The sequence below is a fragment of the Nannospalax galili genome, unplaced genomic scaffold, assembly GCF_000622305.1.
Source record: "Nannospalax galili isolate Female #2095 unplaced genomic scaffold, S.galili_v1.0 scaffold763, whole genome shotgun sequence".
Classification (NCBI taxonomy): domain Eukaryota; kingdom Metazoa; phylum Chordata; class Mammalia; order Rodentia; family Spalacidae; genus Nannospalax; species Nannospalax galili.
The window spans coordinates 2,270,198-2,296,680 of NW_008349451.1; the positions used below are offsets into that span (position 1 = coordinate 2,270,198).

The 26,483-nt window shown below is 45.2% G+C and overlaps 1 protein-coding gene across 7 annotated transcripts in view; it reads left to right on the plus strand.

Annotated features, from left to right (window-relative positions):
* The window catches only part of Ccdc91 (coiled-coil domain containing 91), a 210,600-nt gene that overhangs the window by 61,237 nt on the left and 122,880 nt on the right, over positions 1-26,483 (plus strand). For 6 of the 7 annotated variants that reach the window (XM_029570285.1, XM_008846905.3, XM_008846909.3 and 3 more), the window contains 3 exons: positions 10,148-10,308; positions 11,914-12,117; positions 13,809-13,913. In XM_029570285.1, the coding sequence (XP_029426145.1) occupies positions 10,148-10,308; positions 11,914-12,117; positions 13,809-13,913 (470 nt within the window). Of the gene's footprint in view, positions 1-9,245; positions 9,280-10,147; positions 10,309-11,913; positions 12,118-13,808; positions 13,914-26,483 lie in introns of those variants that run through there. The other variant, XM_008846908.3, reaches the window with a different exon arrangement.

The window sequence follows — 26,483 nt, forward strand, 5'->3', positions numbered from 1 at the left end:
TTCATCTTTCATATCTTTCATTATGTACACTAATTGTTTACATGTCACTTCACTGGAACGTAACTTTAGGAGCAGTTAAATACCCTTCTATTCTCTTTAATGGAAAGCCTAGATGTGGTGTCTCTGAGTGCTCTTATGTTAGCTAGGTAGGGAATTCAGTGCATGTGAAATATGTGGATTCCTTCACACGGAAGTTCGTTGCCGCTCATAGAGTCTCAGAATTCCTGACGGCTCCGGCCCGGCACACAACGCAAACTGAGAATTTTCCATGTTGAATGTTTCCTGACTCATCAGCAGCTGTTGAAGAGAAATCAAAAGATGTCTGGGCCTGCCTCCCTGTCCTGCCTTCATCCCTTCCCTGAGCTCTCGGAATGAGTATGTAATCAGAAGTTTACCCGAATCAAACTTCTTTCTGTTTGAAATTTCTAGAATGGCTTCTCTATTGCATGATTGATTCCCTTCCAGCTCCAAGTGTGAATTAGTAGAATCGATGAAATATTATGTACTGATATGCTCTGTTCTCTTTTTGTTTCTATAAGACTTTTTCATGATTCTGGACAGAAAAAAGGAAGCACTTTCAATGTTTCTAAGTACATAAATAGATTTGTATCATACAGATAGATGTGTACACAGATAATATTTGCATATTCATTCCTAGGCATTAGTCTGCGCAGTTAGGGTTGGCCTAAAATACAACATAGCTCCCTGTTTTGAACTTATGTTTTCTACCCCCTTTACTTGGGCTGTTAGGAATTTAAATAGAAATGTAAGTAAGTCCTTGAAGACTGTAAAACCTCCAGACATTGAGTTTATTTTAAAACTTTTACCTCAGAAAATTCTGAGATGATCAGGCTACAAACTTTTCATGGGATTTTGAGATAATCTTATAAAATTGAATGGAACATGAGGATCAGCATTTAGAGAAATCAGAGAACATTTTCTCTTATATTTTATATGTGAAGAGAAAAAATTTTAAAAAATATTTTTTGTAATTTTTATTTTGTGTGTATGAGTGTATTGTCTGCATGTAAGTGCACCTGTGTCGTGCAGTGCCTGTGGAGGTCAGAAGGCGTCGGATCCCCTGGAACTGGAGTTACGGATGATTTTTAGCTGCCATGTGGGTGCTGGGAATCGAACCCAGGTCTTTTGCAAGAACAGCCAGTGCTCTTAACTGCTGAGCCATCTCTCCAGCCCCGATGTGAAATTTTAACCAGCTTTTTTGAACAGGGTTTGCCCATTCTTCCACTGCCTTGGGCGTCACCTGCAGGACCTTGGTGTTGCTTGGGGTGTCTGTCCCTGGATCTGGGATCACCACCTGTGGATTTATGGTTTAATTTGGTTGGAAATCAGTGCACCTCTGAGACTAGATGTAAAACCTGTGTGAGGTCAGAACTGACCTGATCCTAGCTGTCATTTGTACTGAGCAGTAGAAAATACAGAATTCTTTTAATAACCTGTCGTCTGTCCGTGGTGGTGAAGGAGCGCAGGCTGGGTTTGTAGAATGTGAAGTAGTAAAGGTAAAGTAAAGTAAAGTACCACTGCATTGACATCTCTCTATTAAAGATAATTGCCCGTCCGTGATGAAAGAGCCACAGGACCTTTCTTTATGCTGTCCTCTGTGGGGTGGCGTTGGAGTTTGCTTTCAGGGCTGTACTATGAAATTCTCCATCTATGCATGTCTTCATTCGTTACTCACGTTTTACAGAAACAGTCTCCAACGCATGGCCATGTTTTGGCAATAAGTTATTCAGTCAAGATTGGTAAAGATCTTCCTCATGAACCAGTTTTGGAAAAGATTTGCATATCAGATATGACAGGTTTGTGTCAGTCAGTCAGGGAAGCAGAACTGTCGCAGGTGCATGGTAGGAGACAGCGATTGGCTTCCGTGTGTGCAGCGTGATGAGGTGGGTCTGCAGCCCACAGGGTAGGAGTACTGGTGTGCCGTTCTGCAGGTTCCGTTGGGGCAGTGATAGCAAGTTGCTGGTTAACGTGTAATTAATGGGGCTCTTTGAACCCAGTCTTGATCTTTCTCTGTTAATGCAGGTTTGTAAGTTTTGAGAAACCAGTGGCAGTGCCGTTAAAGGGTGCGTGCTTTTATTTATTATTTTGATTTTCTATGTATGAGTGTATTGCCTGCATGTATGTAAGTGCACCCGTGTTGTGCAACGGTGGGCTTTGTTTTTACCTTTGATAATTACATCATTCTACTTTACAAAACATTTTTTCCTCCAAATTAACCTTAATTAAGATGATTTAAGGAGCCCCAGGAACTAATGACTCTATTCATCATAGAAGCATAAATGAAAGAATATGAGGTTGGGGAATTATTATTAATTCTGCTAAGCACAGAAGAGCTTTTCAGAGGTGCTCGTGACTTTAGAGCTCCCCTAGTTACCAAGTTCTCACTTTTATTTTATTGACGTTTTGCTTTTAACTTTCCATTGAACTTGTGTCATGCCGCATTTCTTATTTTGTGAAAATTAACGCTTGTCTATTGGTGAGGGTGGCCCTTTTCAGTAACACGAACTCTTTGTTGTTTATACAGTGAAGCAATTCAGAGGCACATCTAGATGACCCCTGTTTCGGAGAACTAATCAGACCGCCTGTTGTTCCTCTTTGGGGGTGCCGTCATAAATAGATTTAGATCTTTAGCCTCTTTCAGACCCACAACCTACAGTCTGCCTGGCATTCCTCCCTGGCTGTCTGCTGATTTTCAGGGTCAGTCTGTCTTTCTGTAAAGATATTCTGGTGTTGGGTCAGTTTTTGGTTGTCGTCCCCTGGAGAGTTGATACATAATACATCAGAATGTCATCTTGTTACCAGGCAGCAGTGAGTGTTTCTGGGTAAAATGACCTTTAAAGAGTCAATTTCTTGCTGTTCCTGAGTTTGGCGCTGGTCAGCTCTTCCACGGGAGTCTTTGCTGTAGTAGCTGAGCCAGGAAGTTGTTTCGGAGATGCTTGGTCCTGTTAAGGTGTGACTAGATTCTAAACCTAGGTGTGCTGTGAGGAGCTTGGCTGTTTGCACATGAACCATGAACCATGCGACTTGCCTGCAGAACAGAGCGGCCTTTTGATTGTTCTAAAGAGAATCTCTGCTGTTCATGCTTAGTTCTTCCCCGTCCCTTCTCAGCGAATCTCATTCACATTGATCTGGAGAAGCTTTAGGATTGTGTTGGGTGGGGTGTGATGGCCCACACCTTTGGGGGCATACACAGGGAGCTCTCTCTGAGTTCAAGGCTGGTTTGGTCTATATAGAGAGTTCTAGGCCATCCAGGGTAAAAAGTGAGACCCTGTCTCAAAACAACAACGAACAAACAAAAACCCAAGAAGCAAACCAACACAACATTGTGCTCCGCTCGGCATAATTAAAGACTGAAGCCCTCATCACCTTCCTTTTATCCCTCTCATCTCATCTGGCCACTTAACACTGCTGGCTGCTTCCTCTTTCTATTCACTTGAGCAAAATATTGGCATCATCTCTTTTCATTACTGGTGGTCCAGGCCAGGGCCTTGTACAGGCCAGGCACCTTGTGAGCGAGCCCCTTCCCTAGCCCTGGAGTCATTCTTGGCCGGTCTGTTTCTCATCCACTTCCCCAGTCCAAACCATTCAGTCCATCTGGAAATTTTGTTAACTGGCCTTTAAAAATTAGTATTTTTCTGCTCCTCTTGAGCTCTGCTCTCCTGTCCTTGCTTGGGTTGGCCTCTTCTATTGAGTGGATTATGGAAAAAAGCAGTAAACAGGTCCCATTTCACCTTCTCTTGCAACTGTGTGTTCCCAGCAGAGCCCTGCAGCAATGCCTTTGTTCAGAGACAGGGTCTTCCTGTAGTCCCAGCTGGCCGGGAACTCCCTATATAGACCAGGCTGGCCTCGAACTCACAGAGATCCACCTGCCTCTGCCTCCCCGAGTGCTGGGAGCAACGGTGTGGACCACCACACCTGGCAGGGTAGAGTTGCCTTTTTAAAAAATTAAAAAAAAAATTTTATTTCTAATTTTTATTTTTGTGTGTTTGATTGTATTGTCTGTATGTATGTAAGTGCACCCATGTCATGCAATGCCCGGGGAGGTCAGAAGATGGCATTAGATCCCCTGGAACTGGAATTACAGATGGTTGTCAGCTGCCTTGTGGGTGCTGGGAATTGAGCTTAGTTCCTCTGCAAGAGCAGCCAGTGCTTTTAACCACTGAGCCACCTCTCCAGTCCGTAATACATAATACATTTATATTTCTCTTTTTTCTTTTCCTCCCCCTCTCCCCCCATCCCCTGGTCTCTCTTTTCTTCGGCAGGATCTGGAATTTGCTTTGTAGATGAGGCTGGCCTTGAACTCACAGAGATCCACCTGCTTCTGCCTTCTGAGTGCTGGGATTAAAGGCGTGGTGACGCTAGCATTCAAAGGCTCCAGGGACGCCTTTTTAGTGACTACATCATAGTCTGTGCACAACCCCAAGTTGGTCACTCTAACTTTGCAGACTTCTTTCTGAGGACACACAATTAACTTCTGAGGCAGGCGTTTCTCCCCATCTTTTAAGATGTTTGCTTTCATAGTCTGTGGGTTATTTTGCTGCGTCCCATTTTCCTAGCTGCCTTTCCAGGCCGGCGTTCTGCCAGTGACTCTCCCGTATGAAGAGTCAGCTGTAGGGAATGAGTGAGTGCAGCTCCCACCTCGGCCGCCCCAGGGCTCAGCGTTTCCCAGTGTTCTTCCTTTCTTCCCTCACTCTCTGTTCTTTTCCTTCTCAGGGTGTGTATAGTCAGGTTACCTTCTCTGTACTCTGGCGGCGTACACTGAGAATGCTAAGTCCCAAAGTAACAGAGTATCCTGCATTTGGGCCTCCCCACCTTATACTGTGATTAGGATATTGGTATATTTTGTTTTTAAAAGATTTCTAAAAATGATTATGAGTGTTGGGTTGTGTGTGTCTGGGTGTGGGGGTTGTCACATGAGTGCAGGTGGCTGAGGAGGCCAGAAGAGGTCACTGGATCCCCTGGAGCTGGAGGTAACGGAGGTTGTGGGCAGCCTCTCCTGAGGGCTGGGGGCTGAGCCCAGGTCCCCTACAAGCTGCAAGCGCTCTTGCATGCAGAGCCCCTTTCCAGCCCCTTTCCTCCTTTATTTGTATTAGTTTATTCTTGTGCAGGATGCAGTCTTCTTTCCTAAAAAGCTGAAAATCCCATCTCTGTGACCTCAGTGATTTAACTGCTGTGTGTCTGATAGTTCTTTGATGTGTAGATGAGTCTCTGGGAGCTCTGCAATGGTCTGATTGTGTTGCACCAAGTGACACTGTTGTTTGTTGAAATGTCATTGTACTTTAATGTGATCTTAGAGTACGTTTTCACAACTTTCTTTTTTATTGTCTTCCTGTGTTAACTTTTTTACCTTTTTCCACAGGGTGTGAGTCCTTTACAGAGAGTGAGATCTGCAAACTGAGTCCTTTACAAGGATGGGGCAGGGTCCACAGGGCGTGAGTCCTTACAGTGTAGTGACAGGGCTGGCTGCCTTGGCCTCCGCCTACATTTTCCTTTCAGAACTGTGTTAGTTTTCCTCACGTTTCTTGCTGAATTTATTTTATCCTGTTGCACTGAAAAATAGTTCTTTGTGACTGAGTTCTCAGAGGATGTCCAGCCGGCATTGTGACATACTGCCATCTGCAAAGTTGATGGTTAGAAACTGTGCAGTGAAGGTGTATGTATTTAAAGCCCTAATTAAGTGTTAAGAACGCTGCGTTTTTGTGTTGGCTTGCATTCATGGCATTCTGGGCCACCTACAGTCTGTGTGCAGAAAAGTGCTGGCACATGGCAGAGGGGTGACCACTAATCCTTTGTGTGCAAAGGGTCTTTCAGGTCGACACTCACTGCCCCTTCATCCTGTGCTTTTGTCTGACTTGACTTGATGGCAGTCCAGGGTAGGAACCCGAGGAGTGTCCATTCCCATCCTGTGCTGCCCTGTTGCTCTTTCTTGACCCAGGCCTTCCTGAGGTGGAAGCACAGGAGCAGAGGCGTCCCTGCCTTATGCATTCAGAGCAGAAACCCTTACCAACTTCCCATGAAATCAAATGATTTAGTGCTAAGATTGGTATGTTTTATTCTGTTTTGTTTTTATGTCTTACTGTTATGTAGCTGCCCCCCCCCCCGTGCTTTTAACTAGAAATGGGTTTTCAGTGTTATCAAAGGCAGTTTCAGAGTATTGGTAGAATCATCTCGTATTTCTTCAAGTGTGCCTCATACGGAGGGATTTACCAGTAGTGAGTCAGCATTCCTTCCTGGAACAAAACCTACCTATTCATTGGAGCTCATCTTCTTAATGTGGTTTTAGGTTGGGTTTACTAACATTTCATTGACAGTTTTTACTTCATTCTTTATAAACACCTTCATCTAAAACTTTGTGGTTTTTTTTTAACTGTCTTTTAAGTTATGTTGATTTGTGTGTGTGTGGATGTGCATTTCCACAGCACACGTGCGGAGTTCAGAGGACAACTTGCGGGCGTCAGTTCTTTCCCTTCACTGTTTGGGTCCTGGGGCTTGAACTCAGGCTGTCAGGCGGTGCAGCAGGACCTGTAGTCCCTGGGCCATCTCAATGACCCTTTTAAACTGTCTTTACAGGTCGGTATGAATGCTCTATTAATGTTAGTGAGGCTTTCTTAAATTTTAGTTTTAGAATATTTGGGTTCTTTAGTTTTATCTTGGATGGACACCCTTGAGACTATTTGAACCTTGTGCTTCTTTGTGGGGTTATTACCTATTAGGTTAATTTTTTTTCCCTCAAAGAAATTGGTTTTCAGAGATCTGTTTTAAAGTACTAAGCAAATCTACTTCTACAAACTATGTTTCTACAGGCAATTTCTGTTTTGGTAAAATTTAAAAATTATTTACTTGCCAGGTGTGGTGGCGTATGTCTTTAATCCCATTTTACCAGGTTAGTTACTACTCTGCTGAACTTCTGAATCCAGAATGAGATCGGCCCTTTATTGTCTTCAATATCTATTATTTTTATTAGTTTCCTTCGTCTGCTCTAATTTTTTTTTCCGGTCATTTCTTCAGTTTTTATTTGACCAGGGAAAGTAATTAATTAGTTTGAATTGATTTAAATGTCCTAATTGTTGGCTTTGTATTTAGCATAGACTATGGTATGCAATATTTTGTCATTTCTTTTTTATTTTTTATTATTTTATTTAATTTTATGTGTATGTGTGTTTTGCCTGCATCTATGTGAGTGCACCCATGTCTTGCAATGCCCGCGGAAGACGAAGAGGCTGTCGGATCCCCTGGACAGTTGTTAGCTGCCATGTGGGTGCTGGAATCAAACCTGGGTCCTCTGCAAGAACAGCCAGTGCTCTTAACTGCTGACCCATCTCTCCAGACCCCTGTCATTTCTATTTTAAAAATATTTTATTGTTATTTTTAATTTTATATGTATGAGTGTTATGACCGCAAGTAAGTGCACGTGTGTTGTGCAATGCCCACGGAGGTCAGAAGAGGGCGTTGGATCCCATGGAACTGTTAACAGTTGGCAGGTAGTTAGAATTGCATGGTGATCAGGTGGAGAGCAAAGTGGGTGTGATCTGGAAAAGCTGGAGTTCAGTGTTGCCGGAAGATAACACCAGTGGCCTCCAGTCCCCGCTGTGCTCACCACGCTCTGCTCCCTCCCTCAGCGAAGAGCTTGCTATAGCTGTCATCTCAAAGCCTGGTCTGGCTTCCAAGCCTGTGACCTGTGTCTAGGCAGTGACATTGTGAGGTCACAGGTACAGAACAGGTGGAACTGGGGCGTGTTACAGCACAGTGTGACTGAACCAGGCTAGGACTGGCTTGGGCAGCTCGTTTCTGGTTGTGTACTGTTAACAGAGCAGGAACATGAAGCAGAGCTGGGCTGCATGAAATGGTAGTTAACACTAATGTCCCTGTTGGACATCTGAATGGATCCTTGTGATAAGATGAACTCAGGGAGCTAGAGGCAGACAGCAGTTTGTACTGAGATGGGAATTTGGGTGTTATGACCTTGTAGGAGATGGGGGATTAATAATGGGTTTTGAAAGTGGTTATCCAGAATACCACACACAGGCCCAATGAGATGGATGAAGGAGTGGGAGGCAGCGAGACCACAGTTAATGGAGAGTCTCAGAAGGAAATGGGAAGCAGGCATAGTGCTGGGAGAAAAGGGAGAGGCCATAACAAATACCCAGCCCCCACCTTCGGAACCTCAAGGGCAGCATGTGTGTGCTGGGAGAGGTGGTTGGATTTAGCCATACAGTACAAGTAGTGCCAGAAGCAGCAGGTGTGGAGACTGGCCTGGAGGGGAACGGAGGAGAAAGAAGGCTTCAAACTGTTGAGGAAGCTTGGCTACGAAGGAAGTGTGGGGAGCCGCTGCTGTGTGAAGCCCAGATTTGGGGTCCCCCTTCCTCGGTCTCCTCCTGTAGCCTCCTGTCTCCTTCCCCCTTTCTCTCCCTTCTCTTCACCCCTCAGGAAGTCTACCTACTTCCTCCTTGTCCCTGATGCGATGCTCTTGAATATTCAGTGCTATGAGAATTTCTCCCAGCACAGCAGAACATCTTGTAAATTGTGACTGTAAACATGATGTTAAAGTAGGCAGGCATAAAGCCCACGACTTGTAGTTCCTTTGTAAAAGTTGTCCAGTAAGATCTGATATCTAAAATAGTAGCTGAGCTGATAGCCACTAGGCATCCTGTGCTAGGTGCTGTCGGCCTTTTCTGGGAGCTCTGTCCATGTTTAGAGGCGCCCTGATAGGCAGGTGGCTCACATCGCTCTGTGCGTGATGATCTTACACTGCTCTGAACCTGAGATCTGTCACAGCCAAATTCTTCCCTGTCACACAGCTCTTATTTTCATGCCTTTAAAATTTCATTAATAATATTTTTATTATCAGATACAGTTCAGAATTAGAAGTTGAAACGTTTTAACATTTTAGAGAATCCAGTTTAACCATATACAGTGAAGATTTAGACAAACAAAATTCTTAAAACTATGTATGAAGTCCAAACTTGAATTAAAATTCTACTTTGTTCTATTTGAATTGAGAAAAAAGAAACACCTATTTGTGAAGCTAGATTATCGCAGTTATCTAATGTTGAACATATTGTTAAAAAGCACAATATTGTTAGATATAATAAAAGTTTATATAAGATAATTATGCAATACCATAAAGCAGCAATCAGAAAACATTAATTCTTAATGGCCTTTATTTCTTCAGGGGAGCATGCTATCTCCATTGTGAGCTGCCTTCCGAGTTTGGTAGGACGTCACTCAGAGACCCACTGATGCCAATGTGGAATAAAGGTCACTGCAGTTAGATGGCAGAGTGTGAATGATCCTGCTGAGAATGACTCCACTTCTCAGAACAGAAAGACGTGTAAATGAGTTACCACAAAAGATAACATGTTACATTTCAAAGAGCATCACACATTCATTGGAATTTTTGAAAGTATTTTAAAAAGTAAAGTAATATGAATATGTAGTTTTTTTTTCCTCATTTGTATTTTTGTCTTTTTTATACTTTCCAGTTGGTTTGCTTCCATAACCTTTTAACGTGATCCTTGGTCTCAGTCTAATGATAGCTGTGCAATTAGTTTCCTAACAAACTGTCTTCCAGCATTATTTTTTTGTAGGAGTCGTGTTAATGCAAATTGGCCTTAACATGAACCCCCCGTTTTTATTATGAACTTGCTACAAAGATAATTGGATGCTGCATTTTACAGTAGTTCTAACTTGTTTAGTTAGTTGTTTGGTTAGTTGACTTCCCCGCTGGATCCAGGGGCCACTGATCCATGGGGCACCATGTCTCCTGTGTTTCCTGCCTGTACAGTGCTCCTGAGCGCACCAGGCCAGTGTTCTTTTCAGAACGGAAATTCAGTTGTTCTGAATGCGTGCGTGAATGTGTCGTGTCTGATTGGAAATGGACATCTTATGGCAGCGGGCTAGTACAGGCACACTAAGACATTATTACCTTGTTTGTTTGCCTGGGTTATGCTTGGAAACGTCCTGTGGAGTTCAGATTTATTTTAGACTTCAGATTAGAGCCCCAGCACCTTGATTTTCATTCTGGCTGCTTTTGCCTCCTGCTCGCCTCCCTTCCTTCCTTCTTCCTTCTCCTCCCCACGCTCTTTCTGCTCCTCTTTCTAACTCTGCTCTGTGCCTTGTCCCTCAGTATCCGGAGTCCATCTGTCACCAGCTTCTCCCGAGCTTGTCCTGGACCATGAACACTCACCTCCATCGATTGCCTGCCTCTCCACCGATGCCATCATTTCATCAGCAGAGGATGCACATGCAGACAATGGCCTTGGGAGTCAGACCATCCCCAAAGCCCAGGTAAGCACAGGCATGTTTCCATAGGAAGCTGTGACCAACATTCTGATACGTATACAAGACATAGACAAATGTGCATGCACAGAAAAGGCTCCATCCTGACTTCATTCACACTTTCGTGGTTGCTGTTTTCTAAAAGAAATATTTCTGTGATGGATGTTCTAATTTGGAGACCAAGTCCTAGAATTAAAAAATACTGGATAATACTGTTTTGTGACACAAATCCATATTTATGTAGCCTGAGTTGAAAAAGTTTGCTTTAAATGTCTCATTTATTATAACTGACTTAGTCTTAGGCCTGTGGCTATGTTTAGGGTCTCAGAGGAAACTAGACTCAGGAAAGCTGGCTCGCAGACTCATTCTCTAGATGTGCAGTGAGCTGACAGATGAAGGTAGATTCAGCTTCACTGTCTGAATTTCTGAGGAACTCCTCACTGTGAATATCCTCTCAGTCCTCAGAGCAGCCCCAAACCCATGAAGATGAGTTCCCCTGGGGCAGGAGAGATGACTCAGTGGTTGAGTGCTCTTGGAGAGGACCAGAGATAGGCTGTTTACATCCGCCTGGAACTCCAGTTCTAGGGGATCCCTTACCTCTGGCCTCGTGGGCACTGCGTTCATATGCACCCCCACCCCCACGTGCACATAACAATACAACATAAGCCCCCTGCCCTCTGTGGAAAGGTAAGGAAACGGGAGGCACACGGGAACCTGCCTACAAGAACACTGCTGCCAAGCGGCTGAGCCAGAGCTGGGGCTCAAACCCAGGCAGTTTGGCCAGAGTCAGTTTTTCCCACACTACAATTTAGCTGCGGTGTGGAACTCCACTGGCAGAACACAGCTCGCCCTTGCTCGGCAGTGGGCACTGTATTGTTTCCAGCTTAGACTCTGCAATGCACAGTTGCCCATCACCATTAAAAAATGGACTTAGCTCATTGTAGAAGCCTTCAACTTCAAAAGGAGAAATAATGACTTTTGTATTGCATTCCAAACATTAAACCTCAAAAAAGGAGTAATTATAAAGAAAACAATAGTTGTTTCTGTTTTCTGGGACTATGAACATGTTTTCAGGAGCATCTGTTTCAATTTTAGGGTTAAGTCCGTTGAAGACAGGCATCGCAGTGCATTCATTCAGATATTTATTGGAGTAATCATTGTGTGGGAGTCAGAACTCCAGAGCTCCACTTTGAAGCATTGAGTGCAACTTAATCTGTTAATTTTGCTAGAAATTGATGATCGATTACCATCATTGGTAGATGTCAAAGTCTGATTGGCTGTTGAATTATAAATGAATCCCAGGTCCATGTACAAATTTAAGAATCAGTCTCTCAGATGTATCTGTATCCCTTGCACTTTTTCAAACATAGAAGTTCTAGTGCTTTAATATAAAAATACTGAATACTGTAGACTTCAGTGCAAGAGCAGACTTTATTCATGCTTCAAAGATCGGGCTGTTTTAATAGTCTAAAGTCTTTTGTTGACTTACTTAAAAGGGGAAGTAATTTCCTAACTTTGGATTTCCAGATGTGGTTTCTGATGCGCTTTGGGTGTGTTCGTATTGGGATACTCTAAACCCTGCTCTGTCTTGTCTGTTTTGATACTGTGACTTAGATTGAGCAGTCGATGCACACGCATCTGAATATCCCGCTCTTCCCACTGGATTTGACTGATGAGATGAGCAGTGGGGCGATTGCTCTGGTGGATGAGTCTGAAGGTCCTGGAGCCGATGTCTCCAACACGCAGCTCCAGCAGAAAATATCAAGTCTGGAGACTAAACTCAAAGCGTCTGAAGAAGAAAAACAGAGAATTAAAAAGGTATGAGGACGTTTGCCCAGGAACGTGGAACTGTGTATTCTAGTGGTTTGTTAAAATCCAAAATGGATGAGACCTCTCCAGAAGAGGAGTGTATCTTCCTGGGGGCATACGTTTGAATCAGGCGCTCCAGGTCACCCGGGGAGATGCTTTGTCAAGATGTCTCTAGTCAGCAGGGAACGCAAAGCATCTGTTGATTCCACCAGCCGTGAATCAGTATACTGAGGATTAAAAAGTATTCTCTGTTGTACACATGTACATACCGCCCCTACTATGTTTCCCCTGGTCCACAGCACTCTGTGTCCTGTCTCTGCTGTTCTGGGTGGTAGGGGTAAGCAGGAGATAATTGGATCGGTGTGGGAGGCGGTGGGGTGATAGGTATTATGCCAGTCTCTGCATGGGACTTGAGTCTCCTGGGATCTGGGTAGTGGCAGAGGCCCATGAGCACTGGTGGACACCTAGCTGCACGTGCTTGTAAGACGTGAACAGATTTTAGAACTTTGTTGCTGTCTCTTGCCCCTCTAAGGCTTTCCTTTTTGATTTATTTTCATTCAATTTGGAAGTAGGCAGTATTGTATCTTGTGTGGGATTTCAAGTTTTTTATGTTGACTTCTCTCCATGGAAAGTCAAGTACCTGCTGGTGTTTGACAAGATGCACAGCTGACCTAGGAAATGACTGATATGTGCTTTAAGCTCTCTTCATCATCTGTATCATCCGCCCACCTGGCTGTCTATCATCGACTTATCTCCCTTCCTGTCCTCTGTCATCTGTCTTCCATCTATCCTGTATCTGTCTGTCTGGATCTGTCTGCCTGTCTCTGTGTCTCTGCCGTCTGTAATCTATTATCTGTCTGTCTAATCTTAGACAGTTCATAGAGAGGACTTAACAGATTGGTTTTGTTCATTGTGACAGGCTGAGATGCTCTTTTGCAGTTATTTACTTAGTGTGTGCAGCAAATGGGTGTATACATGTTCATGTGTGTGCAGAGTACATGCCCGTGTATTCACCTCTGGTCAGTGTTGGGAAGTCTTCATAATGTCTTCCTTATTTTCTGAGACATGGTCTCCCACTGACCTGGAGCGTCTCTGTTTCTTCTGAGCTGACTGGCAGTGAGCCCATGGGTTGGCCTGTCTGCCCTGCTGTGCTGGACACAGGGGCTCCTGGCCGTGTTCAGGCTTTTCACTGCTGGGATTTGAGCTTGGGACTGCATGCCCATGCAACAAGATTTTGCCCTCTGAGCCACCTCCCCCCACCCCTGCTCTCGTCCAGCTATTAATTTCAATGTCAGTTAAAATTTTAATATTTAATGTCAGTTAAAATTTTAATATTGGTCCTGAAATTACAGTTAAGCATAGATTTTTTTTTCTTAATTAGATTTGTTCTTTGACAGTGTTCTAGATTTTAACTCTAAATTTTAAACCAATCAATTTCTTGATTCTTTCCCTGACAAATGTTTTCTAAGTTTATTGAAAGAGATATTTTAGCCACTATGGTGGCTCAGGCCTTTAATCCCAGCACTTTGGAGGCAGAGACAGGAGGATTTCTGTGAGTTCAAGGCCAGCCTGGTCAACATAGTGAGGTCCAGGCCAGCTGGGGCTACATAATGAGACCCCGCCTCATAAAAGGAAAGAAAAAACCGTCGGAGGTATTTTATGCCATTGAATGTTAGAGTTTGTGTTTCGATTTTCCTTAGGATGTGGAATCTTTGATGGAGAAGCACAGCGTCTTAGAAAAGGGTTTCCTGATGGACAGGGAGCAGGAGGCCGTTTCTTTTCAAGATAGATACCGAGAACTTCAGGTAAGTCGTGAATGCAGCATTTTAAATGCAGACCTTTTAACGCAGCATTTACTGTAATTTCCAGAACTACCCAGTTAATGTGAGTGAGCACAGAAAACGGGGAGAAGCTAGGCCTGCTGACCTCAGTCTGGGATGAGCCAGAAGCGGCATTTTCAGTGCTATAACCTCTTGTGGAAGCCATGTTAGATCACCAACTTCAGTGTTAAAACACACTCACTCACTGAAGTGAGTTCAGATAGAAGTAGGATATTTTTTAGGGAAATAATTTTACCCCCGTGGGATCATCAGAAGTAGAAAGCTCAGTAAAAAGACAGGTAATTTAAAGGAGGGGAAGTGGCCCACTGTATCTGTGAGTGCTTTGTTTTTATCAAGCTTGTGCTGACGTAAGTCCATGTATTACCCTGGAATTCCAACAGTAATTAACGTGTATTAATCATAAAGGCCTGGATCAGCAAGGATTTAGGAAATCCTAGCTCGTCATTGAACCTTCTTTAACTCTTTTCTTCCTGGGTGGGTTATGGCCTTTTCTTCAAACTGGAACAAAGTTGGTTCTACCAGAGTAACAGCAGCGTAGGAACAGTGGATGTGAGGATGGCTGTGCAGGTCGAGGGAAGCATAGAAGACACGAGAGCCAAGGGTCTGAGTAGATAGTGACTATGTGAGCACATGAGTAACTTCTTGCTTGAACTTGTAGTCTGCCAGTGTATAGGGTATTGTAAAGGCATCATTTTGTCCCCTATTTTCTATAGGGTAGGATATTACTGTCCATAGATTTATAGTAGAGTGCCTAACACGTATGTTTTCTAAATATGTCTGGATCTTAGTGAAACAGAATACTATTTCTTTTGTTATTTCTGATGACAAGCACCATACAGTGTTGATTGGAGGTCAGTGCTCCCCGACAGAAGGCAAACCGTGTAGAGTACCGCCAGGGCACTGACGCAGATGAAGGGAGCATGGAAGCTCTTTTCCCAAAGGGGTGTGTGTGTGTGTGTGTGTGTGTGTGTGTATAAGTATTTGGAAAATATGGACTATACAGAAGAGAAAAGCAAGGTTCCTGCCTATCACTAGGAGCATTCAAGGAGTTTTCACCTGCTTTCAGAATAGTAAGCTTTGAATTTTCAGCTTTGAAAGGAAACCATTCTAAGGTGGACATTGGATGCAGACGTTTAGCTTGATCTGAGAAAGTAACTCCAACTTGGAATGTCTGTAAAACCTGTTTGCTAACTCTTTCTAAACATGAACCGCTATGGAGAGTTCTGCAGTGTTATTTGTGGTGGTAGATAGGTGGGGAATCCCAAATGCTTCAGCAGCCAGGCTACAGTGGGGCAACTCGCTTTTCCTCCCTGTCCACGGTGCGAGTTGCTGCAAACTGGTTTTCCCAGGATGGAAGAGGAGGGCATCTTGCTCTGCCCTGCCTGGACCCCAGGCCTCCTTTATGTGGCTCCCGCGCTCTGACAGGCACTCGGGGAGGAAGCCAGCTTCTCAGACGACACCTGTCACAGTATTTAAAACTTGATAACAGACAGGCCGGTTACTGAGGCTTCATCTCCAGGTGTCGGCCCCGTAGCCCTGGCCTGCTCATGCCGCTCAGTGTGAGCTTCTGAAAGCCCACGCCTGCTTGGTGCTGCTGTTGCTTCCCTTTCATTTTTGTCACAGTTTACAGTGATGGGTTTCAGCATGTGTTTTCACACATGCGCCGTTTTATGCTGTTTTGATTCTTCCCCGTCCAGTTTTCTCCCAAAGCACTTCCTGGTTCAGGAGCTCGATTGTTTTCTGCTTGAGAATTTGCAGAAATAATTATAAAACCCACATCCACGCCGTTGTGGGAAAATGAACTGTTTGAGAGGACCTTAGATTTACTTAACTAAATGGATTACTGTGGCGTTAGCATGCCACCTGTCTTCTGTTACTGATTTGCAGATCATAGTAACCTTCAATATGAGTAGGGATTGCTCCTAATTCCTTCCATTTTTTGAGCGTCCAGGTGTGGGGCCCTTGGGCTCTTGGCCTGACTCCACTGTGGTCATGTTATTTTGTGGCCTTTGGTGGAAGGTGTATCAAATCGGTGGCTTGATAACCCTGGACCCTGCTTAGTCATCTGGGCTGTATGGGGGGATTAACCAGTCCTACACAGGCACCCCAAACTATAGATTTTTTACCTGAGTGGTTATGCTAAAAATCTGTAGGAAATCCAGGCTGGCATCGCCCCGCTGTTCACCTGCTTCTTAGCATCACCAGTGTCTGCTGAGGAGAACAAGGAGAGGAAGGATTTCGTTTCTCCGTGGTCTCAGCTACCCTTCTGAGCTTTATACTTTCTTTGGATTAGATGCAGAGTGAATACATTTCAGTTACTAGGAAACCTGTCTTCTTACAAAGGAGAGTCATTAAATATGTCCACACATTTGCTTTCTTACTACAAATCTTACTGTATGATTGAATTACTATTTTATGGATTTACTGAGAATTTCATGCAGTGTATTTTGTCCACATTCAGACTTCCCACCGCCTTACCACCCTTCGACTTCGTGTCCTCTGTTACTGTTTTTGAATGCCTGTCAAGTATACTTTGTTGAAGATGCTGTATTTTCTCCAGTGTGTATTTTTGGCCCCTTTGTCAAAAATCGAGTGACTACAAGAGCCTGGACTTCAGCTGGGTCCTCTGTTCTAGTCCGTGGGCTAATTTCAAACAGCATTATTGTAAGGCTAAACTGATGGCATTATTTGTATACCAAGAGCAGTGTCATTAGGGTAGTTGTTGTGTCTGGGTTGTACACTGGAAAGTGGCACTTTTCATAGACTTACTGACCCTTTAAAATTAGTTTGCACTGGGGCTGGAAAGATGGCTCAGTGGTTAAGAATACTGACTCCTCCAGCAGAAGACCTGGGTTTGAATCCCAGCACTCCCATGGCTGCTAACAGTCATCTATAACTCCAGTTCCAGGGGACCCGACACCCTTTTCTGGCCTCTTCTGACCTCTGTAGAGGTCCTACCTGGGTGCACTTACATACATGCAGGTGTAGCATCATACACATAAAATAAATAAAATTAATGTGCACTAATTCTTTGTCTGATTAGCCTCACTGACTTGACTCCTTTAAGTCTGGAAGCAGACCACCAGCAGGGTCACTTCTCACCCTGCCTTCCTCCAACTCAGCTGACTGGCTCCATGTCCCAGGCATCGAAAAGCACATGCAGTAAGCCCAGGTCCATGACTGAAAGCTGCTTCAGCCTGGCGCTGGAAAGTGCCTGCTGTTCTGCCCAACAGCTTTATTGTTTACCTTAGCAGGGGAAGGACACACCTGTGTGTGTGTGTGTGTGTGTGTGTGTGTGTGTGTGATTAGCTTGAGAATGTCTGGAGGGCATTCCCTGGGGCTCATAAAGCTTTACCCTTCTCTCCATAGGATTGAAGTGTCTTCCATTATGAAACATCCCTGCCCACGTCTCCTGTGTATCTAAGTGTTTTCCAGGGTTGTGTTCCTTCCGGGCAGCACGTTGATTAGCATACATACTGATTTGGTTCATCTGGGTTAATTAACCAGGCTCATCATCTGCCCTTTTAATAGCTGGAGTTTCAGTTCCTTGTATGTTTCCTGAGGTTTTCGTTAAACTGGGAACATCTCTGTCCTGTTCTCTTACCTTCTCTTCTGTGATCTCTGTTGGAAAGCCCGTTTCCCCGAATCGGCTTTACGGACTTGATTTTGGCTCTTTACTTTCTTCTTGGTCTAAAGCGTCTCTCTTTTTGTTCTGTTTCTCTGAGACACTCTCAGCTTAGGCTCCTTGGTCTTGCATTCTTTTTCAGTGCATTATTTCTGAGTTTTCCTGGTTGGGACGTGTGTTCTTCTAGCTCAGTTTAAGTGTTTAGCGCCTGACGTCTGCTGTTCTGTGCTCCTGGTCGGGGCCTCATTTTCCACCCACTTTCACACACTAACGTTTTGTGGGAATGAAATTAGCTCTCTGAAACTTTGTCAGTGGAGGAACATTGCATGACTTTTCCTGGGGAGACATAAAAAGGTCTGTTCACCCCAGGTAGGACATCGATGGTCGAACACAGTTGCACCCAAGTCTAGCTTGGTGTGATCCAGTGGACTTGCTGGGGTTGCCTGCAGGAGCAGGCGACCCAGAGGCAGCTGTATCAGGGAAAGCCCGCCCAGCTTGGCCTGGCCTGGAAGCTTCTGCCTTGACCCTCTTCCCCTGCTGTTTCCTTGGTGTGGACTCTGTTTCCAGCATGGTTTCTGGTTAGGGCTTTTATCTGGAAAGGACTTAGACCCCACTGGGCCCAGACTGGTGCTTGGCCCTCGTTGCAGTGCTCAGTCTTGTTCAGCTGTGGGTGTTCTCCTCCGGATTTACCTCCGCTCCTACTGATGAGCTTGTTCCCGGTGGGTCTGACATTCGGCTGCTTTTTTCTTTTCCTCTGTGCCAGGTCAGACGCCACACAGATCTGGGGACTATTGGTGGCTTGGTGGCTTGACCTCACCCACTCATGTTCCCGTTCCTAAGCCCAGTGGGGCACCTGTTTTACTGACAGATACAGAATGTGAGTTTTTCGGAGGCAAGTTCTGGTGATCCAGATGCTGTACCATCAGCATGTTGTATTCCGTGTGTCCTCTCCCTGCTAAGTGCCATTAAGGAGATTGTCTGCTGTGGCATTAGCTGTGCCTTTCTGGAGGGTGCCCTGTGGGATCAGGAGTCACTCACAGGGGCTTAGAGTTCTCAATCTGCCTTAGGAAAATGTGAAAAGCAGAAGGGATCACTGCTCTCACGGTGCCAGGGATTAGGCTGGGGCATTGTGTGTGGTAAGCAGGTGCTCTGCCACTGAGCTTCACCCCAGCCCCACTCCTTTGTGTTTGTGCACTGTTGTTTAGAACTCGATGGTGTGTGTTAGACTTGTAGAGAGATGGCTCAGTAGTTAAGAGCACTGGCTGCTCTTGTGGAGGACCTGGGTTTGATTCCCAGTACCCACCCAATGGAGGCTAAGAACTGCCTGTCACTCCCGTTCTAGGAGATCCAGCACCCTTTTGGCCTCCGCGGGCACTGTATGATGCAGGTACACTTAACATGTACAGGCAGTACATTCATACACATAAATAATAAAAAATCAAAAAAATTTTAAAAGTTTGATGTTTGGAGAACAAAAAGAGTGGTCATTCTTTGATTTTAATCTTCATTTTTGTAGCAAATCAGTTGGATAGTGTTTAGGAGTCGTTGAATTTTACATTCCAGGGTTCCAGCCTCTAGAGAGATGGACCGGGTTCTTGTTTCTTTGTTGGGGCAGCAGTGTTTGCAGCCTTCTTAGGGTCAGCTTGGAGCTCTACCACCTTGCTGCTGTTTGCAGTAGACATCGTACACCATGGTCAGTATTGCCAATAAAGATCTTAAAGGCTGGGACTGTGACTCGGTTGGTAGAGTGCTTAGCCTAGCATGCACCAAGTCCTGGCCCCCCAGCACCACATAAAGCCAGGCCTGGTGGTGCACATCTCTAATACCAGTTCGGGAACGGGAGTCCGGAGGATCAGAAGTTCAAGGTCATTTTTAGCTACACAGCAAATTCAGGGCCAGCCTGGGCTAAGTGAAAACGTAAGTCCTGTCCTCACTGAAACATAGACTTAGAATGAACACATTAATTTCATTTGGTGGTATCATTCCCCAACTTAATGATTAGGTACTTTATTTTTTAAAAGTGATAGGCATTTTAAGAAAATAAATTTTTTTTTTCAAATGAAAATAGCTTTAACTGTTTATACATAGAAATACCTCGCCTGTGTGATGTAAACAGCTGGGAGATGAGAGCCTTGAGGGCTAGTCCTGGCAACATGCAGCTCTGCAGCTGGAAGGCCGGTTATGAAGGCAGGCGTGGGTATGCAGTGCTTTCCTAATCTGAGAAAAATGCTCTCTAAAGCATTCATCACCACTAAATTACTGTGGCAGTGAGACAGGTGACCTTTGTTCTTTTTTAAAAAATATTTTATTATTTTTATTTTATATGTATGTGTGTATTGCGTGCATGTATGTGAGCACACCCATGTCGTGCAGTGCCGCAGAGCTCAGAAGAGGGCTTCAGATTCCCCTGGAACTGGAGTTAAGGACGGTTCATAGCTGCCATGTGGGTGCTGGGAATTGAACCCGGGTCCTCTGCAAGAGCAGTCAGTGCTCTTAACCACTGAGCCATCTCTCCAGCCCCACAGGCACTCTTTTAAACCAAGAATGCATAGCTCTAAGGTATGCCGTCAGCTTCATAATGGGTCTGAAGGAGCAGGAAAGGCGGGGTTGGATCTCTTACACCAGACAGAAACCCCAGTGTGTTAAACTGTGCTCTCTGGATTTGGTTTAGAAAACAATGTTTCTTCATTTACAAATATTTTCAACATATTGAGGATTCATGAATAGATTACTTAGAAATCTAAAATGTTTTAAGGGGCTTGTTGGAAAGAAGAGGGATTGACAAAGTGTATAAAAGGTGAAAATGACCCAGATTCATTATCTGAATGTATGAAATATTCAAAGAATGAAAAATACTGTATAATGTTTAATGTAAACAATTATTTTCTGCTTTGTGATAAGAACAGAAAATAGAATTTCTCAATTCTAGTACTTACTACATGGTTCTGTGTGGAAGTAATTATAACCCGGGCTGATAAATGACCATATCACGAGGAATATAATTAACTTTGTAAATGTAACTAAAGAAAAAGGATTGTAAATTAAAGTTTGGATAAGATCCAACAAAGGAACTTGAAATATTTTAATAGTTTAGTTTTTTCCTGCTTTTTAATTTTAAAACAGTTCTACAATTTAAATATATTTGCCATATTAAAGAAGAAATGCCCTGCAAAACAAAGGAAGGAGCGCTCCAGTGGGGCCACGTGACTGCACGTGGGGCGTCTCCCGCAAACATTTATTTCTGTGATACAGTCTTTGTCATGCTGTTTACAGTCATTTTAACCTGTAGGTCAGTTCAGGCAGCTCAACTCCTGGCCAAGTCTCCCTCCAAGTCAGCCAGCCCAGGATGTGTCACTGATGATCTGTAAAGGATTGTTTGTTGATGCATTCAGACCTGAAACAGTTGTAGTCTTGACACTGACCGTGCTTGATCTGGGTTTTATAAGATTGAATAATTTGACATTGTCTTCGGTAATGTGTAATTTAGTAAAACACGATCCTACTATGACAGCTGCTGCCTTTGCCACGAGGATGTTTGCCACTGGGCTCTTGCTTCCGTGGTGTGTCTCACTCACTGGGTTGTGAGTCAGCTGAGGAGTGGCGGGTGCTCAGGTTTTGTCCTTGGGGAAGTGTTCAGTGATAGACTGTTTTTTATTGTGTTTAACAGCATTGCCACAAAATAGGAAAACATGGGCTTGTAATGTGGCCAGGCCTTGCTCTCACCAAGTGGTGAGGGAACCGGTTGTTTTTTAAAATACCAGTTTACAGTCTCCAGGGATCTGTTCCTGTATTTCCTACTTATCTGAGGTCGGACTCTGACCTCAGCCATTTGAGAACAAAGCCACAGACCTCAATGGGGAGCCTGGCTTGGGGCAAATTCTCATAAAATGCATCTCTTTTATCTAGTGGGTACCCACCCACAGGGACATTTCCCTCAGTTAGAAAGCTGCCTATTAAGCAGGGGAAAGGAAGACCATGAACAGGGGCTTCTGGTAGAGGCAGTGCTGTGCATACATCCTATGGTGTGACACAGTGCGGGTGCGGACACTGTGCCGTGCATGCTGCTTGCGAAAGTCCTTCCCTGGAGTTCACTAGTGAGGACCTGCAGATGACATGTCCGTTGGCCATCCGATGGGGTGGGGGTCATTGGGGCCCAGTCTGAGGAGGTCGCTGGAGCCTCGCTAGTGTCTGCAGTTGTGTACCTGCAGTCGCGTACCTACAGTTGCGTACTTACAGTTGTGCACCTGCAGTTGCGTGCCTGAAGTGTGTACCGAAGAACAGGCTGGCCCAAAAGGATGAGCCAGTCAGGGATCAGATTCCAGATCTTGATGCTTGAATCCAGGAGAGCAGTGGTAGAGAGGGCAAGGACCGGGAACTCTGGAAGGATCTGGGGGCAGGAACACATGGAGTAGCTGCTGGAATGGAAGAAGACGCTTCAGATTGTGGTGTCGCGTCCTGCAGGCCTCCCTTTCCCACACTGATAGGGATCATTTCTTCTGATGTGCATTTCCTACCAATGATGGTCGATGTCCTTTGCCATGTAGCATATTAATAATGAAATTGGAGGGGCAGAAGACAGTCGGAGGACACGGAAATGCTGTTCTTTGTGACTCCTCTACCTGCAGTAGGCATCCATCTTGCTTGTGCCGTGTCTGGAATCCCAACTTTTCTCTCTGTAGTCACTGCCCTAGCTGGGTGTGCAGGGCACACTGGGTTCCTGCACACCCCCACCCGGTGCCCAGGCTGATGGCAGTGTGGCTTTCCACCTGAGCATTTCATCTCTTCAGGGATTCCCTGTTCTTAGAGCCTCCGGTCCCCTCCTTTGTGTCATGGCAGAGTAGGAGTAACAGCAGCAGCAGCAGCAGCAGCAGCAGCAGCAGCAGCAGAACTTCGGCTTAGCCCAGTGCTGAGCTTGCGCTCTGTGCGTTAGAGCACCGGCTGGCCCTTAGCGCTATACAGATCTTTGCTATTTTATTACTTGTTTGGGATCTAATGCCCCACGTAGACTGTAAGAAGCCCACAGTTTGAAAAGAAGTGTGCCTCCTGCCTTTGGGTTTGCTGTCTAGCGCAGGATACAATAACGTGAACTGCCTTGGGCTTAGTCATTCTGAGGAGGACATCGTCTGGGAGTGTTTCGAAACATTGAGATCCTCTGAAGCCGGGGCAGGACTGACCTGCTCATGGCGCTCTGTGTCACTAGGAAAGGCCAGACGTGTTTTGTGGCTTCTGTTGGACTGCTGAAATGCCTTCTGTTTGAAGAAAGGAATCTATCTGATAGGGAGAGACAGGGCTGCAACTGGAAATGACAACGAGAGCCACACACCGCTGGGCTGGTTTTGGTCTCTCCCATTAGAGCAAAGCTTAGAGTCTGGCCATAAGCAAAACACAAATTCATCTTCAGCCCTTCAACTCTGAGATGCAGCCATAGCTCAGACTAGAATCAGATTTTGCACACACTGTTTGCTGGAGTATTTGGATATTTCTTATATATCTTCTGCAGACTTACATAGATCACATATCTGAAAGTTATTTCAAAGACAGTTTTAAATTTCTATTTTATTTGTAGAAAATTTTACACTGTTTTGGTAAGAGAATAAAAGGTGATTCATGAACAGATTTTTTTTTTAAACTATGCACACCTGTGTGTCTGTGGGTTTGTGCATGTGAGTGCAGGTGTCTGCAGAGGCCAGTGGCATCAAGTCCCCTGGATCTGGACTTACAGATGGTTGTGAGGTGCCTGACCTGGGTGCTGGGAATGGAACTCTGGTTTTCTTGGAGAGCAGTACACACTCCTAACCGAGGTTTCATCTCTCCAGCCCATGTGAACAAAATTTCATCCTAAGCAGAGCACAGGAGGGTTCTCTTACGCCAGGTGTGCACACCTGGGGGTCCTGCTGTCTCACTGGTGTTGTGCTTTTACACCTCCGTGTTTCCAGCCATCCTCACGACCTCCCAGAGAAAACAGGAACAGTGGAGTATTAGAAACAGCAGCACCTGCCTCACACTGCTATCTGGAGGAAGATGTTTTCAGCTCTATCTCAACCCAGATTTCCACGTCAGCCACTTGACTCTTTGGTGGTTTTATTTTCTCTGAGCAAAATAATTCCACTGTAGGTTTGGTGTTTGTTAACTTTAACTTGTTTCTTTTCACAAGTTTTCAATATCTTCTGTGATTTTTTTTTTTAAAGAACTGCCTAGGAAACTAGAAATCAAGGAGAATCAGCACAGAGAATTGATTCTGGTGACCAAGAAGGAAGGCATGAGCTTGGTGGCACACATCTTTGATCCCGGCACTCAGGAGGCAGAGGCAGGTGGATCTCTAAGATCCAGGCTAGCCTGGTCTACACAGCAAGACTACTGGGCAACCCTATCTCAGGAAAAAAAAAAAACAAAAAAAAAACAGAAAAGGAAAAATAGGCCAAGGGGAAAATGAACTCAACATGTAATTGTTTTCTAAACACACATTGAAAACTGAGCTGAAGGGCCTTTTCTGATTGCAGACAGGGCCACGTGACTCATAGAGAAAATCCTTCCACCTTCGTGGCAACAGACAAAAGCTTCATAGAATTTGCGTTACCAGATGCTTGCAGTCGAGCTGAGGCCGTTGGAGCAGTGTAGTGACGCTGCAGTCAGAGGACAAACCTTTCCTTCTGCCCAATGTGCAGGTGACCAGCGACTGTCAGGAATCACTCTTCTTTGTAGAGGTGTTAGATGTGAAGTAAACAGATTTAAGGCCTTTTTAATGTATAATCAAAGAATAAATATATTAGAATTCTTTTCTAAATTACTCAGCTTTGGATTTTTTAAATGAAAATACATGCTTAAAATAAAATTGCCTGTGTAATTGGGTCTTGAAGCTAGAGGGGATCAGCCTCCAACAGTGGAAAACGTGTTGAGAAGTTGTAACCCGCTTACTTTCTTCCCATTGATCCTGTAAAGTGTATCTTTTGAAGAATAAAAATGCTTTTTTTGGGGTACCTGGACCGCACAGTTGCACTGAATGGAAAATAAGGGTCTTCCTGAAATAACACTGGAGAAGGTGAGTTGATGTGGGAATCATTTGCCTGTTATAAAAAGATGGCTGAGTTAATTGTCGGCCTTGAAGGCCAACAGTTTTTATGGAAGCATTGCTGAAGCAGGGTGTTTGGATGGGAGTCTGCTCTTTGGCCTTCGCTTACCGTTCCTCTACTTTCTTCATTGTAGAATGCTTGTTTGTAGCACCGCAGCGCGTATTTCATTCCCACGAAATCCTTCTTTCCTATTACTGGCAGGGATGTGGACATAGGAGATAGCATCTAACCACGCAGATACCATCCATAAGGTGGACTGGTCTCTGTGGGGAGGAACCCTGGTCCTCTGACCTCTGGGTACCATCTGTAAAGTGGACTGGTCTCTGTGGGGAGGAACCCTGGTCCTCTGACCTCTGGGTACCATCTGTAAAGTGGACTGGTCTCTGTGGGGAGGAACCCTGGTCCTCTGACCTCTGGGTACCATCTGTAAAGTGGACTGGTCTCTGTGGGGGCAGAGCCATCATCCACATCTTATGTTTAATTTTTTTTTTTTTTCTTTTGAGCCCAGATCTCATAGTCTTGACTCACTTGGAACTTGCTGTGTAGACCGGGCTGGCTTCGAACCCAGAGAGGTCTGCTCGTGTCTGCCTCCTGAGTGCCGAGTGCTGGAGGTAAAGGCGTGCGCACTGTGCCTGGCTGCATTGTTTAGTCTTGTGTCCTTGTTTCCATGTCTACTTAGACACTTCTTATGCAGGAGGAGGAGAGTCCTTAACTAGGGAACTCATGGTGGTTGGAGCCGGTGTCTGTACAGGCGTGTTTCCAGAGTCACTAGGACGTGGCCCGACGTCGCAATGGCAGAGAAGGTTTTGAGAGTGCTGTGGTGATGAGTCGAGTCCCAGGCTGGAGGCTTTGCTGGTGAACAAGACTCACACCGATTGCACTCCTGGGACTGACTTCTTTCTAGATGGACATCCTGAACGCTGAGGTGTATGAATGTCCAAACCTGTTGTTTACCCCTTAATAAAGGAAGTGAAACCCATCGGTCACAGGAGGAAGCATTCTGAGACCATAGGTGTTTTCTGTAGTATTTGTACTCAAGTCAGCCTGTGCTCTGGGACCTTCCTGCTTTCAGGTCAGAATTGATGTTTTCAGTTAGATGACCAAGTTAAATGCATCTTTCATAGCTGTAATCTAGACTTTTCCACGTTTCCTAAGAGATCAGGAAATAATAGACGAAGATGGCCGAATACAGCGTTTTCCCACATTTCTTCTACTTTGGTCATATAAAAAGTGATGGGCTACAGGCCAAGCCGCGCTCTAACCCCAGAAGCAGTCCGAATGCTGTCTTCACTCCGCGCCTGTGGTTTCTGAGTTGTGATCTCCAGATGAATTCCCCAGGACTGTTTGAAGCCAGTGCAGCTATCCTGACAGAGGTTCACAGAGGAAAGGAGTCAGCTGGGCTAACGCTAAGAGAGACAGGAGAGGCCGGGACATCGGTTCTGTGGACTGGCCGGCGGTGATGTCACGGGAGAGGCTGGGGCATCGGTTCTGTGGACCGGTGTGGTGATGTCACGGGAGAGGCCGGGGCATGGGTTCTGTGGACCGGCCGGCAGTGATGTCACGGGAGAGGCCGGGACATCGGTGCTGTGGACTGGCCGGCGGTGATGTCACGGGAGAGGCCGGGACATCGGTGCTGTGGACTGGCCGGCGGTGATGTCACGGGAGAGGCCGGGACATCGGTTCTGTGGACCAGTGTGGTGATGTCACGGGAGAGGCCGGGGCATGGGTTCTGTGGACCGGCCGGCAGTGATGTCACGGGAGAGGCCGGGGCATCGGTTCTGTGGACCGGTGTGGTGAGGGGATGTGACGGGAGGGGCCGGGGCATCGGTTCTGAGGACC